Source organism: Balearica regulorum, chromosome 2 (assembly GCF_011004875.1).
Source record: "Balearica regulorum gibbericeps isolate bBalReg1 chromosome 2, bBalReg1.pri, whole genome shotgun sequence".
Taxonomy (NCBI): Eukaryota; Metazoa; Chordata; class Aves; order Gruiformes; family Gruidae; genus Balearica; species Balearica regulorum.
In genome coordinates, this window is record NC_046185.1 from 100,386,565 (window position 1) to 100,409,387 (window position 22,823).

Here is a 22,823-nt window from a genome sequence, read left to right on the forward strand (position 1 = left end):
CAGCCTTTTCCCCAGTTGTAGAAAGAACTGGAATCTTCTGTCAGATGCAGCCAGACTGGTATGGATTAGCAGGGAAACAACTCAGACATTTCTTCTCTGTTGAGGACTACACTGAGTTGTAGTTAAGAGATTTAAACAAAGTATTTGAAGGATGCCAAGTTCATTTCTATTCCATCTGCGCAATTCCAAAGTTGCAAGTAATGTGTATATACAATAAATAGAAGTACACTATCCTTTTGTAAGTTTTTGTTAGAATTTACACTATTAAAAATGTTTATACTTGGGAGTCATTCATCTTAAAAACGCTTCCTGACGCACATAATTAAAACCGACTGGTGTATTTACATAAAAATCGCAAGGCAGTTCAAGTATTTGTAGAAAATCCATCCAAAAACCCAACAAAACTTGACACAAGTAACTTACCACTTTTAAGAAGGACTTGGAGACTTTTCATGGTTTTAATTGCAAATTAAAAAGTGTTCTTCATGCTAAGATAGTTCAGAGAAAAAAAAACCAAAACCAAACACAAAACCAAACCAACCTCAAAGAAGATAGAAAATCTTACCCTGGTGCAAGGATATATATTTCAGCAGTAGTATCTTTAAAGTAGAGAACCCTGCTGAATCAGGCTTGAATAGTTTCTACCAGATGAGATAAAGACAACAATCTTGTTTCTGTATAGATTTTTTTTTTACTATATATTTAAGCAAATGTTAGATCATCAAAATTCATTTACATTTTTGTGAAAGACATTTATTGAATACAAAAACCCCCATTACATTCAGCCTTATAAATGATTACACGCAAAGAAAGTCAGTAAGTGTGTGAAGATTAATAGTCTATTTGGCTGAACATTTTCAGAATTTAGATCACTTACGAACCCTTATTTCTCAACTGTACAATAATAAAATTCAAAAAAATACACTTTGTCTTTCCAGCAATACTACAGTCAGAGGGATTCTGTGCTCCTGGTGTTAGTGGCAGCCCACGCTTCAACAACTATTAGTTTCATGATTTTAAGTGCAGGACTTCCCCATATTAGCAACAAAGTGTATGGAGAACAGAAACCTAAACCAACAAAAATTTATGCAGAGTTCACTTTGATCTGAAAAGCTATGGGCCAAAGTTCAAGACTGAAGGCTTAAAAGTACCATTGTCCAGGTCGAGGCACCAAGGGTCAGGTTCAGAAGAGCTTTCCCATACAGAAGAGAGCTTAACCATACACATCAGTGCTGCCTGACTCAGAAGCCTGGCTGTGGGCTTCCAAAGCTACTGAGCCTCCTAGCTGTACATCTTGGATACCCACTTCTGAGATGCTAGGCCATCAAGACACTAAAGTAAAAGATTTTTTTGCAAAGTGAACTTTAGAAATTTCCCTATAGCCTTTGGAGGGATTTTATTTACTGTGTCAAGCCATTAAAACAAATGTGTATGTAGTTTTTTGTACAAAGTTAAATGCTGAAAAGCTTAAGTATAAAACTACAGTTTAGTTTCTGTACAAGGTAAGATGTGACAAACATCGTAAAATCAACTGGTTTGTAGTTTCATGAAACTTCTGCATACCACTTTTCATCACAGCCTCACTGCTGAACACTGACATTTCATGTCATAAATCCTAAGATAACAAGATTAAAAAAATGGATTTGCACAAAAGAAATCTGAAATAACTTTATATACACAACAGAAAGCCTTTTAAAAGTACAAAAATAACATCTATATGCCAATTAGTTACCATGCTCTGACAGTTCTCTCAGTGCCTACACATGCAAGACAGTAATCTAGATTTAGAATAATTTTGTATCTGTAGAATGTATCAGAATATAAAAGACATTAATATGTGACTAATTCTTGTTATTTTCAGAATGGATATGTATTCAAAATATCCTTATAACCAATACTGCAATATTCCAGTCTCCGCATGTATATGTGCAGATAAACAGCTTTCATCTTACTTGATTTTAAAATCTCCTGCAAACTAGTAATCCACACTAAAAAGCTATGATGGTTCTAATGAATCTAGTTATACAAAGCAAGTCAAAATGTACAAAAACTATAAAAAAAGGGAACATTTATTGCCATGCACGAAACTTATGTTCAACTAAAAACTGCATCAAATGCAGTTTTGTTTTTAGGGAAGGAAAAAAAAAAAAAAGACACACAAAGCAATTTACATCAACACTCTTAACATTAGGTCAGCAGAATCAGCTCTGACTAAATACCACAAGGGTAAGACACATTCCTGTTGCTGGTGCCTATCAGATCTTCAAATCCATGGGAACATAAAACCAGGAATCTTCATTTCCCACAGTCAAATCAGATCATGAAATCAACTGAAATGAGAAGTGTATTAGTTTTCTCCTTTCTCTCAATCCAATTACATACAGCCTCTCCTTTTGCATCAGACTATCAAGAAAATACACTCTACTTTTGCTATCACAAAAAAACCAAGAACATCCCTACAGCAGATTGCTCTCTTATGCCTTTGTTGATAGCGACACACGTATGCACAGCACATAGACATAACTATTTCTAGATAGCCATATATCAACATCTGCAGATGAAGCCACAAGAGAAAGAAAAGTTACTTCATTAACTCCACTAAGTGAGCCTCACTTCTCTAGTTCCTTTTTTACTTTTGGGGCAAACAAAAGTAATTGAACTTGAAAATTACCAACCACAGACTGGACAATAAATCCTTCGTAATGAATACATTAGATCAGGCCTAATCTTCATTCAGTGCAGCAAACTCAAAGGCAACATTACAACTGTGCTACCACAAGCACATACAGAGAAAAGCTAGCTATCTCTATACTTCTCTCATTGCCAGAGCTTGCAGGCCTGCAGGGCTTATGCAACCTCATGCATTGTTACCTACGGATGTATGTGGTCAGTGCATGAATTATAGGGCACCTTGCAGCCAAGGCTGTAATTTAAAGCAAATGCATAGCTTTCAGAGAGTAAAAGTCATCAAAAATGATGATAGCTTTAATTTTAGTTCTGCTTACCAAAGAAATTCGTAACAGTAGTAGTGGCATGCTAAGAAAATAGTCTGAAGGGGTTATTTTTGAAAGAGGGATACAAAAGAAAAAAAAAAAGTCAGAGCCAGAGTTCAGGTTTATCAGAGCACTAAACTTCCAATACTACATAGGAAGCTATTAAAACTAGTGTAACAGGATGCTGTGCCACTTTAATAGGCTGAAGGAAAAAAAAAACAACCCAGAATGTTTTCTAAATGATAAAGTCTTTACCTCTATGACTGTTTCTTTAATGAAGTCTTTCCTGTCAGATAAATCATAACTAGGATAGTTTTCATATACCTAAAAAAAAGTAAAAAAAAAAAACAAAACAACAAACCTCAAATTACTTTCTTTCAATGTACTGTATGAATAGAAGGCGCTTAAATGAAATTAGGGCAAAAATTGGTGTGGTTCTTTTAGTATTACAACTGCCAAAATGCCCTCTGTTAATTACGGAAAGTGACAAGCTCATTTTCCTGTCCTTATTTTGACCAAATAAATACTTAAATACATGGGTTTCTTTATTTTTAGTCACTGACTAAACTGGTACTATAGTTCTTCACATCGACAAATTGGAATGCCTAGCTTGCCATGTCAGGAACTAAGAATTCTCCAATCTTTGTCTTGCATGCTGTGGAAGTAGTCAGATAACCCTGCATTAGTGAAGGAAGCTAAACAAATACAATCAAAAAATAAATAAGCCCTGGGATTTAATAAGTAAAACTGTGATCCTTTCAAGAGACTCACAGAAGAGTCAACATATTTGAGTGCTATTCTACAACTATTCTTTGGTTAACTGGGTAGGAGAGGACCAAACAAACAACAAACAGATGCCAACACCGACAACCAATGCAGAGTATTTTATTTCAGTATTCCAAATTTCAGGCTACTAAAATGACTATAAACATGACAAAAAGTTTGTACAGAGTATAAACATACAGTTTTCTCTTAAGAATAACTTCTGGTTTCATTTTCTCAAGACAACTTCTTGGAAGTACCAGGAAAACAAACATGCAAGTTACCTTGACATTTTCTACAGTCAGTTAACAGTATCATCTGTGTTTTGGTCACTTTTTCCCACCTTTCCCTTTCCCGGCCACATGGTCCCTTCCTGACACCTGTCCTGACAATTAATAGATTCCTTGCTGAACTGATTCAACTCACTAACTCAGCTGAGAACTATTCATTTTTTGCTGATAGATGAGAGCTGAATGGACTCACAAAAAGAACATATGAGGAATGAATGCAAGGTGAGCAGGAGAAATGTACAGAGAGCAGGACACAGCCCTCCCTTTTTGACAGTAGCAAGCTGCTGCACTGTCTCAACATCTCAGATATTTTCACTTTAATACGCAGCAGTTGTTTTGGAGGTAATACTGCTACTTTCCACAAAGCTATTTTTTCTTTGGAGACTTCCCTTTTAATATTGGGTATCAGCATTGCGTATCTTAAGACTAAAGCTCTCCTTGTTATAGCTGTTAGCAAGTAAATAAATCAATGCAAAACTACTTTGTTTCTGAACCACTGTGCAGTGTGCAAGCCTCCATTTCTGAAACGATGACAAAAGTCAGTTCACAGACAACCCACTGCCTAAAAAGAGATTGCAAAATCATATTCACTTACCTCCTTGCAAATTTGTTTCATTGTGACCTCCTCCAAGTTTGCATTGGCCAACAAGTTCTTGACAGTTTCCTTAAGTTCTTCATCTGTGGGTGGTTTCTTCAGCTTTTTAATTAAAGGTTCATCATCTGAACTATCCTCAGACTCACTTTCTAAATATGAAGAATAATTTGAATTGTAATAAAAGATTTTAATTTGCCTGCTTTCTTCCTCCAAAACAGAAGCCATTAGAACTTTCCCCAAATGTGATACAGATGTTCTCCCTTAAAATAGACATCTTGCCAGACCACCAATTTAAAAATAAAACTAATGCTATCAGTACCACATTTATTTATGAATCCGCATCATTGTTGATGAACTATCAGTTTACAAATCAATATGTACTCTAGAAAGTATTGAACAGATTAATCTAATCGAACTAAAAAAAGGTTTATTACAACAATTCTAAATTAAGATATTATGGCTCTAAAAAAAAAAAAGTACTTATTTGGTTTAAAGAGGAGTTTAGATTCCCCCCCCCCCCCCCCATCAGCACTGTGTACTGGGATTTCGTAATTTGGCAATGCTGTATTACTGGACATGCTATCAGAAACACCGTGACAACAAATGAAGAGAATCATAAAGTTAAGACGCACAGGACATTCCTACAATCTTTTCCAGCAGCAAAAAAATTAGACTGCACAACTCCAACATCCACTCAGTTCCTCTACTGCCAACAAGACAAAATTCAGAGCAGATGCCAAACAATCTAGATAATGAGCTTACAGAAAGACCTACTTAACATTTTGATTTTTGTACAGCAAACATACACTCAAAACAGAAATGCAGTAAAGAAATTATGAATATGTTACATATGCATTTTGCATACATGTTATGTAACATATATCTATATTTATGTTGATGACAAAATAAAGCATACACACACATACAGTCAGCCACATTAGTACTGCCAGCAGCTAATCTGAAAATACATTGAGTTCAGCACAGGCCAGTTTATTCTGCTGAGAAATAAGGCTATGAAACAAGTTTAGCATAATTCTATGCCTAAGAGTTTAACCATTCCTTTTCTTAATACAGTGACAAGCAGTGTAATCAATCTGAACTTACGTCTGTGCTATAGCATCTATATGCCACTGTTGGCATTAAATGAAGTATGTTTGCAGTATGGACATATGATGCATTAATAAGTCATACCACAACTGTGACCAAGTCATGGCTGTTATCTCATAGAGTGCCAGAGACTTTAAGGTGGGAAAGGACCTCTGGAGATCATCTGGTTTAAGCCCTTACTTAGAACAGGGCCAACATGGGGCTGATTGCTCAGGGTCCTGCCAGGTTGAGTTCCAAACATCTCCAACAACAGGGATTCCACAACTGCTCCGGGCCCTGTTTCTGTGACCACCCTCACGTAATTGCAATTTCCCTGGAGGCAGCTTGTGCCTGTCGCCTCCTGTCCGCTCACTACGTACCTCCAAGCAGAGCCTGCCCCCGCCCCCCTCATTGGGTAGTTGCAGACTGCTGTACGACCCCCCCTTTATCCATCTCTTCTTAAGGCTGAAGAAGCCCAGCTCTCTGCCTCCCCTCCTACATCGTGTGCTCCAGCCCCATGGCCATCTTGGTGGCCCTCCACTGGACTCGCTCCAGTATGTCCTCGCCTGTCTTGCAGCGGGGAGCCCAGAGCTGGACACAGCCCTTCCGAGGCAGGCTCACAAGTGCCCAATAGGGGGTAATAATCACGTCCCTCAACCCGCTGGCTACACGCTTGCTGGAACAGCCCAGAGTGCTGTCAGCGTTCCTTATCACAAGGCCACACTGCTGAACTAGGTTCAACTTGTTCCTTGTCTGCGAGAACCATCTGCCCCTACCCAGGTCTTTTCTGCAAAGCTGCTTAGAAAGAAACCCGGTCTGTCCCTACCTGCACTGCTGCAATCTTTACACGGGTATTAAGAAACTCAAGGTATGTATACTTTTTATGCATATCATCAGATATGAAAAAAAAAAAAGCAACAGGATGCCTATATTCACAAAAAACACATCACACTGCTGAACAAGAGACATACACAGTGGGATCTATACTAGTGGATTAATTATAAGATTCGTGGGAAGTAACTCTAGAAGCACCACCAGAATTTTGCTAACATTCTTCCAGAAGGGAGAACTAGGCTGATACTTTCCATTCATATGCAAATAAAAAGTGTATATATATGTACACAACAGAAATTGCATAACGTATTCCCAAAACTAAGATTTTTTTTTTTTAAAAAAATGACTGTTGCAAGGAAAGAAATATCAAGTAGCAAGCCAACAATTCACAAAATTCTATTTTCTTTCACAATTAGGTGTAAATGCTTGCTTTCTAATAAGCATGCCAGTTAAGCTACAAGACAATGTGTGATAAAAGATTTAAAGCATTTACCTTTTCTAGAACTGTTCTGATTTTTTTTAGTAGTGCTGCTATCTGCCTTCTTGACATTCGCACCCTTCACAGCTTTCTTGGTTTTAGAAGTCATCTTTTTAGATTTTTCTCTTTTAGATGCTTTTCTAGGGGGCTATAAAGAAGAAAAACAGAAGATTAAAATGATGGTTTCTATCTGAACAATCTGTACTTCTTTTCCACAATGGAAATTATTCCTTCTGTTACTACAAACTAAATCAGCAGATTTAATTACTATATTTTACTAGCCATATTCCCCCGACGGTATAGGGGTAGAAATGTCCACAAAGAGTATTCCTACATTCTTTAAATTTCACATTGTCCTTCTACATGGACTCTTAAGCTCAAACAGCTAGAACTTTTTGATGATATTAGTAGTTTGGTTGTGCTACAACTTTCCATTCATAACTACTTATAATTAGCTTATAAAATCACTTCAATAATGTTAAAAAAATGACTTAGTATGTTGCATTCAACTACTTCTAGATGCTATAACTCTCCAAGACTACATGCAGCTAATTCTTTTTGCACTAGTTGAGGAGAACTACCTTCGCTAATCTGTAATTTGGCCAATTATTGTGACTAGGAAACCCCAAAAAATTATTGCATTAGGTTAACATCAACAGAAGAACCTGGGAACATAAATACATATGGTATATGCACATCAGTGCACTGCATTTTTGGCACAAATTAAATGAGTGCTTAACATACAAAATCTTTAGGTAATACTTCTGACAAGGCTGAAAACATTCCTCACAGAAACAAACATGGAACACTGACCAGGAACAAATCATACTTCAGAGAAAGAACATCATGAAATGAAACAAATTAACTAAGAGTAGCTACTAAATTCATAATTCTAACTTATATTTAAAATGGGAATATAGTCAACTGAGCAACACATCTCAACAATTAAGATTAGTTCACACAACTTTTAATGGCCTCACCCATTAATACCTGGTGCAACTCATGAAACTAGTATTTAATAAACTAGATTATATTTATTTATATTGGCTTGCTCAGTTACAGTTGCACTCGCTCTGCAGTGTTAAATGAAAGATAAAGACTTTAACTGTGCGAATTCAGAAAATACACTCAAGGATCACCCCACTTCTAAATAAATGTTTGCAGTTTCTAACTTTTCAGCTTCTGAGTTTCTGCTAAAGCTCCATCACCAGCTGCAAAGTCCGAAATTAAACCCAATATTCAACATTCTTTTTTTTTTTAATAAAATTATGCTCCCCCAGCACACAAAAATATTTCAGATATCTTTTGCTTCCAGGTAACCGTAAGATTTTTTTTGTTTGTATTGTTTAAAGAAAGAGTTGCAATGAAGAGAGACATACAACTCTGAGGACAATCTACTCCAGCCACTATGCCTAAAATTCCAATGGAGCTGGGGCAGCAAAGCAGATATGCCGCCTACATCTTTCCACCTGTAGTATGTTAGAGGGTGTCATAAATCTAACTTTTTCCTTTTAAATGCTGCAAACCTAAAGCTGTATGAACACAGACATGTTCCATTTCACCATTTCCTGTATTCAAACTAATTTGACATACTAGTGTTTTTGTAATAATTAAGCTTTTACTTCATGCAAGTCAACTTCAGTTTCCAAAGACTTCGCTCTACTCAGCTATTGCCTGGCAGACATATGTAACTCCTACCTTCTGAAAGAAGGCAAAGACGACCCAGTTAGATCAATGGGATTTACTGTGAGGTTTTTTATCTTTGTTGGATTTTGTTTGTTTGAGAGGTGTTGTTTGTCTTTTTTGTGTGTGGGTTTTTTGTTTGTTTGTTTTTAAATAACTGAATTCTTGAAAAAATTTCTATAAGACAACTCTTGTCTCTGAAAGCTATATTCCTCTCCTCAATACAGGAAGATTGTTTTGCTGAAGAGATGAGCAAATATAAAAATTAACTTTTAGTATCTCAGCCCTCTTAAATTTGCCATTTGTGGGGAAAGAAAAAGGCAAACTAAGAATTAAGTTTGTTTCATGGAGGCATAAGGAATTTCCTTGAACCATCTTTTTAAATTAAAACCAACACCTATCAAAATGACTGTGGCAAAATAGTTAAGAGTTACATAAATTGGCCTTTCAACAAAAGATTTTTGTTACTATTTTCTATAGCTCAGACTGTTTACTTAACAGCCTGTCACACTTCCACTGCAATAGACAGAATGTAAACCAAGTAAATAACTGTCTTACATGACAGCCAAAGGTTCATAGCTTCTATAAAGTATTTCCTTGGACACCAACAGTCAACGAATTGCTGTTTGTTGCAGGGCTCTAAAGCTAAAAAGGCAGTCCCATCTAAATCAAAATATAGGTTAAGATGAAGCCTGTAACTCCTTTTAATTTTTTTTCCAGGCTTCAGATATATGGACTAACCAGCACAAATCAGCTGTACACTTGTACTGGCCCTCCACGTTTTGTGTCTATTCTGTGACTAAGTACAGGGCTGAAAGGGAATGCAGAGAGAAAGGTATTTTGCATTTAAATACAAAGTTCATCTCATTTCTCTCCTACTATACAAGGCTAAAAGAAGCTTCAAAGAAAATAAAGAACAGAAAATAACAGTAAGATGAGAACACTTTGGAGACTGCTGGGATCTTTGTAAGGCCGCTTACTACGTTGCTCACTTTATCTTGGTGATCCAAGACACAGAACCCTGAAAGAGAGATTAGGACATAAAATGCAGGAGAAATAGGGAACCAAGATCCAAAATCAGTGCAGCCAGATAGGTCAGGGACCTCTACTCAATTAGAAGTTAAGTCCTAGGTATCCAATCAAACCCTACACAGGGGGAAAAAAAATAATAAATAAAATATAGATACTGTAAGATCAATTATGTTTGAAATCCTGGCTGCCCCAAAATGACATGTAGCAAATCGTTTTTATAAGGTGCATATATACATCCAAGAATCAGAAACTTTGCCTTTTATGTTATTCTCTAACTTTAATGCACTAAGAAATTATGAAAATCTCTTATAAATTGCGGATGTGTTCCCTTCTCTTTCAAACCATTCCTTCAGTTAAACATCACTTACCCCCAACTCTGTGTGTTCCAAGAATTGCCAATCAATAACAACCACATTATGACAAATTGCAGATAAATGTTTTTAGCCCTATGTTGAACAATAAACAAAACCCCTCATTACCTCATCTTCACTTTCTTTTTCTTCTGAAGAGTCATCCTTTTCCTTCTTTTCATCTTCTTCACTACTGGATTCATCTGACAAGATCTCCGGGCACTTGGTTCGTTTCGCTTTTCTTGTTGTTCCAGTGCTACTGCGTTCTTTTTTGCCACCTTTACTTGGTGTTTTTTTGGACTTTGGCAGTGGCTGAGAGACAGGGAGGTGTGTTATCCAAGTAGGAATACAAAAATGAATTTTAAAAATAAAGATTCCTTCAAATCACATGAAAGAACAGTAAACAAATACAGAGGTTTCAGACTTGAAACAAAAAGTAGGAATATTTTATGTACTACACTTAAGCCATAACATTTTGCCGTAAGCAGAGATGGACCTGAGTAAAACAACATTTCAGTTCTAAGCTAAGCACCCCTTCCACTCCCCTAACCAAATAAATCTTCAGAGGTTGGGGGTTAGGAAAGGGAAGTAAGGAAGAACAATCTAGAAGGAACCTTTTACCTACCTATTCCCCTCCTGAACCCATAAAAGCAAGCTTTTTCTTCTAGTTACACATTGGCTGACAACTTTTCAGAAGACTTAGAGGCAGGAATTCTGTCAAGTCTTATGCAAAAATGCCTTTTGTTGTCACTCAGTACCAGTGTCCCTAAAGCAGCATGCAGGCTCCTTGTTCACAACACTTACCAGCGTTTGCTGAGAATAAATGTAATTTCCTGAGCACCAGTCTAACTATTTAAGTATTGCTTTTAGATTAAAAAATGAAAGTCCAAATTAATAATAGAGTTTAGTAGTCTTGGCAGCTGAACCTAGTGCACTAGCATATACTAGTTCAAGCAAGTTTTCCTAGCCTTGCAACAAATTCTGTTTTGTGATGACCGAATGTGATCACATACACTCATCAACTTGTAGCACATCCAAGTAACATCTGACAGTTTATTTTCCTGTCCTTTCATGTTTTATTTCCTCGCTCTGACACCCTTTTTTTTTCCTGCTTACATATTATGTCTATTCCCTTCCATTCAACCACAAAGCAGAAGCTATGTACGGTACTTGGGTGTGGATATCTCTAGCTTCATGTGTTGACCACATACACTTTTTTGCGCTAACAGTGCGTAATGGGTGCACATGTAAGCATATCATTTCTATCCAAGTCCTCTCCCCCTCATTATGGATGCGGGCAGGTGTAGAGCTACTCTCAAGAAGCCATTGTTACTTCTGTAAGTTAGAATAGTAATTGTATCACACTGGTAACAAGCAAATAATAAGGAATAGATACAGCTGCATTTTTCATCAGAACAGAGCTATAAAACGAAGCATAACAATCTGCATCTCACCTTGCCTGAAGATTTTGGGTGCATTAAGAAGTTTAAGATTCTGGTTACCAGCTCACTATTAACTCCTGATCTTTCCAAGTCGAGAACTTCACAGATACTTTTCAACATTGCATTTCTAAATCTGGAGAGGGGGGAAAAAAAAAAGAAAAAAAGAAAAAAAAGATTCAGTATCACATCCTAAACAATCAATCAACATTTTTCTGTTAGAATCTGCTATCTGGTTTGTGTCTGCAACCTGACAATAGACATGAATATATACACTCAACTACATTTCCAGTCCTACCTATGGTTAAACAAAGAACCACCACCATCATTACATAAAGCAAAATAAACCAAAATTCCCAAATCCACATGCATGTGAAGTAGGATATGCAAAAGTTCTAAAATCTTCATTAAAAAAATCTTCCCCAGAATCTCTCCTAATCTACCACACTGGAAAGAATCAATCTTGGAAAATAAACGCAATAGGTACAAGAGTTGAACTCTTAGGGGGCAGTTGGTCTCCGTACGTTTTCTCTGGTTCCTTACCCCTTTACAGAAGTACATCTGATGAAGGTAGAAGGTTAAATGAAACTCTGACATCCACCCCCTTTACTCCAAAAGGATCTTGAACCAACTGTCCCACTTCATCATTTGTCCCACCAGTATTGAAAAAGTGGAAGGAAAGAAAATCCTGAGAGGGTATGACATCAGAATGCAAGCTTAATGAGATTTAAGAAAAACAAAAAGAAACCCTACTTATTCTACCTGTTACCTCCCTTCAAATGCTTATGCTTTCTTCTTCACTCATTTTGTATAATTCTGCCTGAAAAGTGGATTTCATTGTCTGACCATTTTTCACAAGTTTAATAGCTATTTTTGGTAATCAGTCAAAGGAAACTTATTTTTCATTGTTGATTTAAAAAGTCAGTGCAACTATTTCATGGTGGCCTACAACTTCTCTAAAGTAGCATTTAATTCAGACTGCCCCTTTAAACTCACAGACTTTTAAGGGCGCAGAACAACTTTGTTTTAGGGCATGGGAACATGAAATCTTAACTGGTTTGGTGCATCTACCTGCCTCAAAGTACAGTTCATCCACCATCCTTCCAACGATGAAGTCAAATATTTCAATCATTTTTCTAGACAAGGTTATAAAAAAAAAATTGTGCAATCTTAACATGTGGAGAGCCTTCCTTTTGAGCTTTTGCGGATACACTGAATACTTGGAAGGTATTCCTGCAGAATCAAAAGTCAGTCTCTTACATTTTAAAAGACAATAATACTATAGAGTTAAATCTGTTAACAGATTTCAAAACTGCACAGCATCAAAGTTTCTGTTTCAAATTTTCAAGACCTTGTACACTGAATTTAGGATTTTATGGTTCTACTGCTGCCTTAACTAAAATTCCTTATGACTTGCGTTACACATGGTATCTGCCCTTGTATTTATACAAAGAATAAATATCGCCTCCCAAATCCTTTCATGTTTTTAATGCTTTGAAGGTACATCTGCAGGCAACAACAAACATAATGTACTAAGTATTAAAATGCAGTTCAAGTGTGGAATACACACATACACACAACTTTTGAGTCAGTAACTTCCACAGCAAGTAGTTTTGACTTACAAAATCCAAGAACTCTAATCCACACAGCAACCTCAATCCTCATTCTTTTTAGTTTATAAACTGAACAGTAAGATTCTACAAAATAAATTTTGCCCTTTGTTCATCTTGTTCGATGCTGTTAAAACATGATGACATCCAAGTGTACAGTATGGGCAGAAATCAGCCCAGTAGTCAGAATAAATTAATAATCGAATCAGCAGTGTTTCATACATAGCTATGAAGAGCAGCAGAACTTACCACAGTAACACAAGCACACAGCGCTCAGCACCTTGATATAAGGGTGACAATGCAACCAGTTTTCAGGATATTTGCTGAAGACTGAAGGGTAACAAAACTTAACTAGTAGTTTTTTCATAGGGAAAACATGAAGAAAAATTTGCAAAAATACTTTATTTTGTGACCTTCTGCAGATAAGGGGAAACATTATCCAATTAAATCAGTGGGAAACAGTCAAAACTCTCATCCTGAGACAGAGTTTGTCTTGTAGATTCACATGTATTTGACAAATCCTATTCCTAGAAAACTGCTTATCTGAGGAAGGAAGATTTGCAAATTCCAAATTCTGGAAGCCTTCCCACTACCAAAAAACTGACACAAAAAAAAGTAATTTCGAATCAATTGCGTAGAAGTTATTAGTTCTTCCATTTGTTACAGCTAGCTGCACAAATATGCAGGGGCATCTTTAAACCCTTTCAGTGCAGTCAAAACCAAGCTGCAGCAGCTTCTCCTGTTAATAGAGAAGCAACTTATATAGGGAGACAGTAAAAAATAAAAAAAAAAAAAATTTGTTAGACTAGTTGCTACAGTGATTCTAGGAATAAGACTGTGTTTAATATACAATAAGCAGAAAGGACTTTAATTCTGAAGGAGGAAGGGTTTGAGGCATAGAAGGATGCAGTCCACACCACGAATAGAGCACAATGTTTTCACAACACTATGCTTGCCCCAGGGAAATAAAGTTTTCCTCTCACTTGGCAGAAGAATCTGCCAGTTAGCATGCAATAGTTAAAGTCAGGACTGTATGGACTATGAATAAAATGTTTGCAATTTAACTTTTTAATACATTTCAAGTTGTCTTAAGAGATCAGTTTGTGTGATCAAAGCAAGCTCAGAAAGACATCATAGAGCTCTTGGAAACAGCCACTCAGCTTAATCGGAAGTAAAATTTTGAAAATAAAAAGGAATATATAGCATGAGTCAAGCAATGTTAAGTAGCAATAGAGATAATTACTTTTTTAACATTTCTTCCTTCTTTTTGTATTGGTCACTTCCTTTTTCAAATGGAAACCCGCTGAACTGACCCACATTCTTCTTTAGGGAAGCAACCTAGAGCAGAACACACTGATTACTTTCCATTGCCAGGAACTTAAAAGATTTCATCCAATAACATTTGTGAACTTTTCATACAAGAAAAACATATTCAAGCAGTTAGCTTTCTGTTGACAAAAAGTTATACCCTTTAAGTAATAACCTACAGTTTAGGATGTACTACATGGTTATTTACAGATTTGCACAACTATGATCGTATGAAGCCTGTTGCATGCTTTGTACTATGTAATTTGTTATATAGTAGAAATAAAATCCACTATTCTATAATCTGCTAAAGCAGATTTGCTTTATTTGCTTTTTCTAAAGTCTTACACAGGACCATGATTGTACTTTTCAACTTTTCTTTTGCATGACCAATTTTTGCATTTACATACCACCCAATTCACAACTTCTACCATTACACCTACAGGTTGAAAAGGGTTTAACATTCATTGTGACAGCCCTTATAACAGGAAAATTGCTCCCATCAGATCACAAATATATTAAGTTCTTTGTTTTCACTCCATCTCCTTTTACCAAAAAATAAGTTAAAAAGCACCCCCAAATCTTTTATTCTTCTGAGATCCTTATAACACTATCAAGAATAACTGAACTCACTTTCAATAATTCTACAAATTTTGTTCCTGGTGTTTCTCCATTAGTTTATAATTTTACCAAAGCTAAGCTCCTTTTCCAAAGGTAATTATCTTTGTCCAGCACCTAAAGAAAATTTGCAGATGGTATTGGCACATTTTATTAAAAATGTTAATTATGATCCAAAGCACATACAGAATGTACATACAAGACAAATCTGATCTTCACTATATTAAACAGCATTCTGACCTCCCAACAATTCTGATTAAATATAGTTTTGAATGAAACCATACTGATGTATTTCCAAACAAAGTATTTTGAAGCAAATAAATATATTCTCATATCTTTGGACACAGACCACTGGGACACTGCAGCAATCCAGCTGGGCTCTCCAAGTCTATGTCCAAAACACTAAGTGTTGGAAAGCAGAGCAGAGGGGGGGTAGAATTGCAACCAAGTAAGTGGTGTGGGAGGGAAGGATGAGAGCTAGATTTCATTAGCAGTTGTGTCTAATTAGTATGACTTAGAAGTGTTAAATATCAATTTATAGCTTTATCATTTGCACATAATTATGAAACTCTGAATAGTTGCGCATCTAGTTATTATTTATTAATAATTGATTTAATAATCAATAACAACAGTATCATTCTGTTGTTAGTTTCTTAGTAGTGTGCTGCATAATCAATAAACAATACACTCTCTCAAATCAGTTATGTCTCAGATCTGCAATCTAAAGTGAGAAAGATGGACTCTGAGGTAATGGTATCCCAGTACCTCCACCCAAAGATGGTAGAAAAGTGTTACTGGTTTCATGAAGGTTAAGTGAATGCAGTTTGATGACTTCCATGGTAAAGCTAGTTAACTAAGTTACATAGTTCTGTCACTGTACTTTTCCTATTAAACAATTAAATTCTACTGAAAGACAATCCAAAAGTTTGCAAAACTCTGTAAAACTCTCTACGCACCGAAACAGAAATTTTCTAGTCTAGCATAATTCACAGAAGTAGGTTTCAATGAACATATACTGTTGCTGTTCTGAATGCTTGAGGCAACAGATCTTTCGCTGCGATTTAAACAAGCACTACATTTGCAGCAGTAGTCTGAGATATTACAGCTAGCATGCATTTGTACTAGTACTATTCAGTTCCTGGTTTCTGTGCTAGCTGTTCAAGTTTCCAAAATACAAAGATATTAAAAACAAATTCCTATAAATACTGTAAGTGTATTGAAATAGTAAAATTTATTCTGCCTTAAATCCTCTATAGCCATTTTGTCTCTATTAGCAAGAAAAATGGGTCATATTTACTCTGAAATTTAAGGCATGATCACTGATACATAAAGGGCTCCATGAAAGTTTTTAACTAATATTTTAATTGTCTTAGATAAATGTGACAAAAATCACTATTAAGATTGTCCTGGTTTTGGCATGGATAGAGTTAATTTTCTTCCTAGCAGTGGGTATAGTGCTGTGCTTTGGATTTAGTATGAGAATAATATTGATAACACACTGATATTTTAGTTGTTGCCAAGCAGTCAAGGACTTTTCAGCTTCTCATAGTGGCCTGCCAAGGAGAAGGCGGGGGGGGGCGCCCAAGAAGCTGGGAGGGGATGCAGCCAAGATAGCTGACCCAAACTGGCCAAAGGGATATTCCATATCATGACATCATGCTCAGTTTATAACTGCGGGAGTTGGCCAGGAGGTGGCATGGCTCTGGAACTAGCTGAGTATCGGCTTTAGGTGGTGAGCAATTGTGCTGTGCATCACTTGTTTTGTATATTCTTTTATCATCATAATCATTATTATTCTCTTCCTTTTCTGTCCTATTAAACTGTTTTTATCTCAACCCACCAGTGTTACCTTCTTCTTTCTGATTCTCTCCCCCATTCCACTTGGGGGGAGAAGCAAGAAAATGGCTGTGTGGTTGTTTTAGCTGCCTGCTGGGTTAAACCACAACAACATTTTACATATAATGTAGTTTTACTTTCTACTGCTTTGTGCAAACTAAAGGAGAAAATGACTAGGCAAGTAGCAGTGTATTAAAACTCACTAACAGGTTTCAAACATAAAAGAAGTACTAAGAAAAAGCTATGTTGAACAAAATAACTACGTGGAGTATTTTGACTGTAATCTGCATGTCTGCAGCTGTTAGCATGCGAAGCATAAATTATTTCCAACTCATCCTCATAAGGTAAGCCACACTTCTCATTAAAAAAAATAATTTAAAAACCCCCTATATTCAAGTAGACTTACAATTCAGTACCCCTTTCCATAGGATTTTTATAGGGAAAGTAGTTTACAGGAGTTAGAAAAATGATGGGCTTGCTCAACTGCTCCTGCAACATTCATTTTTAAAATAGTTTGTAATAAATGACACTTAAGAAGTAGATCCTTATGTGCAAATGTAAAGAACTATACTACAAACATTTTCACTATGCATGAGAACCAACAGATATACAACATTGATTTTAAGTTCTTACAGTGCCTGGCCTGTTGTAGAGCAGTTTGTGCAGGTTCCTAAGTTCATCTGTCTTCTTTTTACTCAGAAAGAATTGTATCCTCTCAATTTCACAGAGTTTTTGTCCTTTTCCTGAAACAGTTAAAATCAATTACACAATTCACCACATTAGTATTTACCTACGTGTTTATGACTTCAACTATGTACTGTTTCTTTTTTAAAGAGCAAAGAAATTGTTTCAAAATAGCATCAGACATTATAATAGTTACAACATTAAGCAGGCCTTTTCCTATCAATCAGGCATCCTGACAGTCTCTTTATCTTCCTTACTTGATACTACTTAGACCAGGGTACGAGGACTTGGCATTTCTTTTTATTCTAGCTGCTCCTACCTCTGTTAGTGGTGGCTAGGTACTAAGATCCTATTCCAGGTAAGTTTAAACATTATGCAACTTTTATGGTTTAAATTGGTGCTACAGAATAAAACAGAGCTGTCATATAATTATAATAGCCTTACTATTTTAAAATGAATCATGACTCTTAAGTTGGGTCTCATCTACAACAAATTAATAATCTGATTTTTTTAAAGATGTTTCATTATCATTCCCAACACTGACAATTCTTATGTGAGAGAACAAGCTTACCTGGTGTAATTGTAAAAGGTTCCTTTTGCAACGAGGACACTTGCATGGTCAGTCGGTCTACCTTCTTTTTCTCCCTTTTTCCTTCAACAATGAGACTCTTTTCTGGAAAAGACAGCTTCCTTAAACTCAACAGTTTTCATTACATGAGCAGATTCAACTGTAGTGACAGGCAATACAACACTGAATCTTTGAAAAGGCAAACCAAAAGTAGATAATGATATAGCCAGGTACTATGAGACTTTCAAATCTTTGGCTAATAAGTCAAGGGGATTCTATGGAGCTGTATATCAGTCTCTGTATACTGGAGCCTCTAGTTCTTAACTACAATCCTGCATCCACCTTGAAGGCAAGTCTGGACATTTCCTAAAGGCAACTTCACCCCTGACGAAGGTTGCAGCACTACGCATTCTCAGAAACCCATCCTTCTCTCCCTTCACTGCCTATCTGAGGTATAGAACTGGCATTGTTTGCATAGTCTCCTTCTGGGATGCCCCAGCCTCTACACGCACAGCTTCACTTTAGCTCTCTCGAGGAGAATGCTACCACCAGACGGGCAAAAAGAGAGTCCAGCGTGGCTACAAACACTTTCTCTTCCCGCTACTGGACTGGAGGACCCACACAGATCAGCAGGAGAGGCAAAAGCACAAGCACAGCGAGACTATACTACACCTCACAGGGTAACGCAGCACAGCACTCCGCGGGCCACAATGTAAGTGTCATAAATACTACAAGAACACTATCCCCAGTAATTCTAGTACTGCTTAGTAATAAATACATTTAGATTGTTTTATGTATACACTGCACATCATTACTTTAATGATACCATGTCAGGAAAAAACCCAAAAGCTTCACCTAAACATTTCATACTAAAATACTTGACCTCAAGTCAAATTATCCTTAGTGCTAAACAGATTGGCTATCCTGACGTTAGCATCTGAAAGCAGCTTAAAAATCTGTATGAACATAATCAAAACTGGATATGTTGTTCTGTCTAACTCTAATTACTCTAGTTTCCCAAAGAGCATAATCTCTTTTCTTTCTACTATCTTTCCTAAAGACAAACTTCAGCTCTTTTAAGAATCCAAGACCATCAGCGACTTGGTTTTCACTGTGCCATACTGGAGCTCTATTTCCACAGATGCTTTCATTTGCAAGACAGGTACCTAGAGATGTCACAATGGGACTGAAATTACATTTTTGCATAGTAGTTCCTTTATCACATGTTGTATTCCTTGACTACTCTTCAATTACATGCCACAACACAAAACCTGCCTTGCTTGCTTGTCCTATATCACCACAATTTTAATGACAAAATTAGTAAAATTGAATGTCTCCCCTTCAAATATAATTAATTTTCAGTACCCAGTAAATTAATTCACAGTAGTTAAGCAAAGACATCTCTACTGTTTCCAAAGCTACTACACAGATTTTTCAAGTTTCTCTCTTTTGAAAACACAGATCACTTCAGAGTGTTACTTGCAAAAGAGGATTCTTTTTTGGATACACATTTTTATACAAATAATTTGATAAAGAATACTACCTCATAATCATCTAGTAGTTTATACAACAACAAAAAAAACCTTCCTAGTGTAGGAATCCAGGATGCTGACAATTCCTTCACTCTTTTCTGAGGAACATCAGTATCACTGTTTCCAGTGTCGCCTGTTATAATCTACTGGGAAGCGATTTATGACCCATGAGATAGATGGACCATGGAATCTCCTAAACAATAACTGTACAATTAGTTGAGATCACAGGAGATTGCATTCAGTAAGCCTGGCATTTTTTAAAGGAAAACTTATTTGGTGGAAAAACACGTACCCTTTTCTTCCTCCTCCTCCTCTTCCTCTTCTTCATCTTCATCACTTTCCTCAGCTTTGTTTTCAGTTTCAGGTTGTTTCTCATCTGCTTTTTCAGAGGACATTGTATCTTCTTTTGATGAAACAACAGAAGACATGGTGTATGGTTCTGTAAAAATCAGTTAGTATCATCAATATAGCATTATACATGAAAAATACAGGGATCTTACTTTAAAAAACCCTTCCTGTATGGTAAAAGTAATGTCATAGTGCTCATGTTGTGATTGTTCACGTTCTTCAAGACAGTAAAGTATTCTGCATACACACAATACATAAAATTTTTCAGAAGGAGTTGCCATCCATTCTGCAACTAGCCTGGTTAAGAACAGTTTAAAAGGTTATCAATTCTTTCCACACACAAGTTTTCAAGCTTGCTTTGTGAGGCATTTGGAAACACCCACTCAAAGCAGCTGATGCTGTTATCTATTAAGAACTGTAATGTTTTAAGATACCACAATTTTAGTGCATCATATTATAAACGGATCTGATTGTGGTTAACTATGCATATCAGCTTCCTAGTAAGTTAAACAAGCTACATATTTAGATGGAAAATGAGAACAGAAAAATAAGAAAAAAAGTTATGAGCAATTTGGAAAAAATTAACACCGCTTTCAGAATTCAAATAGCTGAGACATCTTAGGGCTTGAAAATGCTTTTTGTTTTTAATCTGCAGATCTACAACAAAAAAGAATAAATGCTTCATACTTAGCATATTTAAGAGGAGTCTTTTCTTAGCATTTGAAGTCACTTTAACGTTAACCTTAAAATTAAAATATCTCACTTTGACGAGTACCGTTTCCCTACTGACAGAGAATATATATCCAGCAAAGGAAGGTATCCATATCTGTTCATTTTAGAAAAATTCTAGCTTTCAAAAATCTTTCATTGTCTACAGATCTGGAACAAAATACAGCATCAGTTGTACAAGCCCTTGTGGAAAAAATATCACAGGATTAACCATTTTCTTTTTCTGATATTAAAGCCAGTATTATCTGCAAGAAGTCAGACTCAATAAACAACAACAAAATCAAATGCTTACATGCAATCTTAACAGGTACCAGAGAACAGAAACACTCCAAAGGACAAACACAAGTTATATTACCAAGTCAGAGGAAAAATAAAGTTTAATACTGTTTACTAAATCACTGGGAGGGTGAGGAATCTCTTTCAGAGTATCACTACCAGTATTTCATTTGACACAGAAAAGTAATCGGACTTTTTCATGGTATTACTGTCTGAATTTCACTTGTCCGCACAAGTGAAAAACCAAGTGAAACACTACATGTTGTCTTTCCTTCCCCTTTCAAGGGGAGCAGAAGGAGAATAGGAAAATAAGAAACTTTTCAGCTTTTCAGCAACCAGGTCCGTGAGGACGACCTGCTTAGAGAAAAACGGTACTAGGATCCATCTTTAGGAAGACTTAAGTCCAGGGTGCTTTCGGCCGGGAGAAGGTATCTCGCAAGCCGCCCCGGGAAGGATACCCATGCACAACAGCACCTCCCACCCTCGTCCAGGACTTTTCAGACACGGACTCGCCACCTGTCCCCTTCCCGACTCGCGAGTCGGAGGCCGGGAAAAGCGATGACGACGGGCAGCGCCCGGAGGAGCCGGCGGCCAAGAAGGCCGGCGGGGGTAACGGCGAGTGCCATCACACCCCCCCACCGCACCCCCAAACCGGCAGGCAGCGAGCCCTTTCCGCCGCCCAGCCGTAAGGCAGGACAGAGCGCTCAGGAAACACCTCAAGCGGAAAACACAGCCCGTCGGCTCGCGGAGAGCTGGGAGGGAGGGAGGCGGTCCCCACGTCGCCAGTGGGCCGGTGACAAGCGCCCCTGGCACACGGCGAACCCCCGACGGGGCAGGAGCCCGGTGGCACAGCGGCCCCGTTTCATTTCCCCTCGTCACCCCCCTCCCCGCCTCACTGGGCCACCCCGGCCCGTCCGCGGCGAGGCGGGAGGAGAAGAGGCGGGAGCGCGCTCTCGGGCGCCGTTATGACCATGGCGGCAGGACTCACCTCAGCTCGAGTCCCAGCTTCTGGCTCCTTCCTCGGGCGCGGCTGCGGCAGCAACGGCAGCTGGAGGCGACAGTTACCGGAGGAGGGAGAAAGCGGGAGGGAGTGGGCGGGGCCGGGCGCCCCGGCACACAGCGACACACACACACCCCCTCCCCGAGGCGAGCGTTCCGTGTCCGCGGTCGGTCGGTCACTTTCTCTCTCTCTCCCGGAATCAACAAGGTTTTCAAAATGGCGGGTTCTCGGACAGGGAGAAGGAAGCGGGAAGGCGGCGGCCAATCAGCACCCGCAGCCCGGCCGGCGCGGGGAGGTGGCCGCAGGGGAGGGGAGAATGCGCGCGCAGGGAGGGTTGTTGTGGCGGGGTGTGTGGATGTGCGTGACGTGCGCCCGCCGGTCGGTGCCGCCTGCGGTGACGTCAGGTCGCGCGCGCGGCAGGGGGGAGGCAGGGCGCGCCTCCGCCGAGGCCGTTGTCCCTGCTGAGGAGGGGAGGGAAGGGGAGCGGAGCAAGGGAGGCGTGTGAGGGACTGATTCGCCTTGCCGCCACCGGCGCTTTGTCGGGTCGTGGCTCTCCGCGGGTGCTGGTTCAAAGCCTCCTTTCCCTCCCGTGCAGCCTTGCGGTCCTACCTCCTTCGTTCCCGTGCGGGCGGGAGGGGCTTTGCGGTCCCGCTTTACTCTAACGGCCGCGTCTCCCTCCGGCTGCGGGTGCCTGAGAAGCGTGGGGCGGCGACAGCTGAGCTGACAGGCTGAGGCGTTGTGGCCAACGGCAGAAAGCGGCCGTTGAAGTAGGAGC

At 38.3% G+C, this 22,823-nt stretch overlaps 1 protein-coding gene across 3 annotated transcripts; it reads right to left on the bottom strand.

Moving 5' to 3' along the window:
- Positions 1 to 731: 731 nt before the first annotated feature.
- On the bottom strand, positions 732 to 22,282 carry DEK (DEK proto-oncogene). Of its 3 annotated transcripts, XM_075745143.1 has the most exons (11): positions 22,037 to 22,282; positions 19,988 to 20,134; positions 18,167 to 18,268; positions 17,545 to 17,654; positions 14,396 to 14,490; positions 11,558 to 11,678; positions 10,233 to 10,415; positions 7,054 to 7,186; positions 4,641 to 4,789; positions 3,249 to 3,317; positions 732 to 2,330 (listed from the first exon to the last, which is right to left on the bottom strand). In XM_075745143.1, the coding sequence occupies exons 2-11, from the start codon at positions 20,121 to 20,123 to the stop codon at positions 2,319 to 2,321; spliced, it is 1,110 nt and encodes a 369-aa protein (XP_075601258.1). In that variant the 5' UTR covers positions 20,124 to 20,134; positions 22,037 to 22,282; the 3' UTR covers positions 732 to 2,318. The 3 variants fall into 3 exon arrangements, with proteins under 3 accessions (XP_075601258.1, XP_075601259.1, XP_075601260.1); XM_075745144.1 differs by lacking the exon at positions 3,249 to 3,317; XM_075745145.1 differs by lacking the exon at positions 22,037 to 22,282 and having other exon boundaries at positions 18,167 to 18,352; positions 19,988 to 20,126.
- Between the last annotated feature and the right edge of the window lie 541 nt (positions 22,283 to 22,823).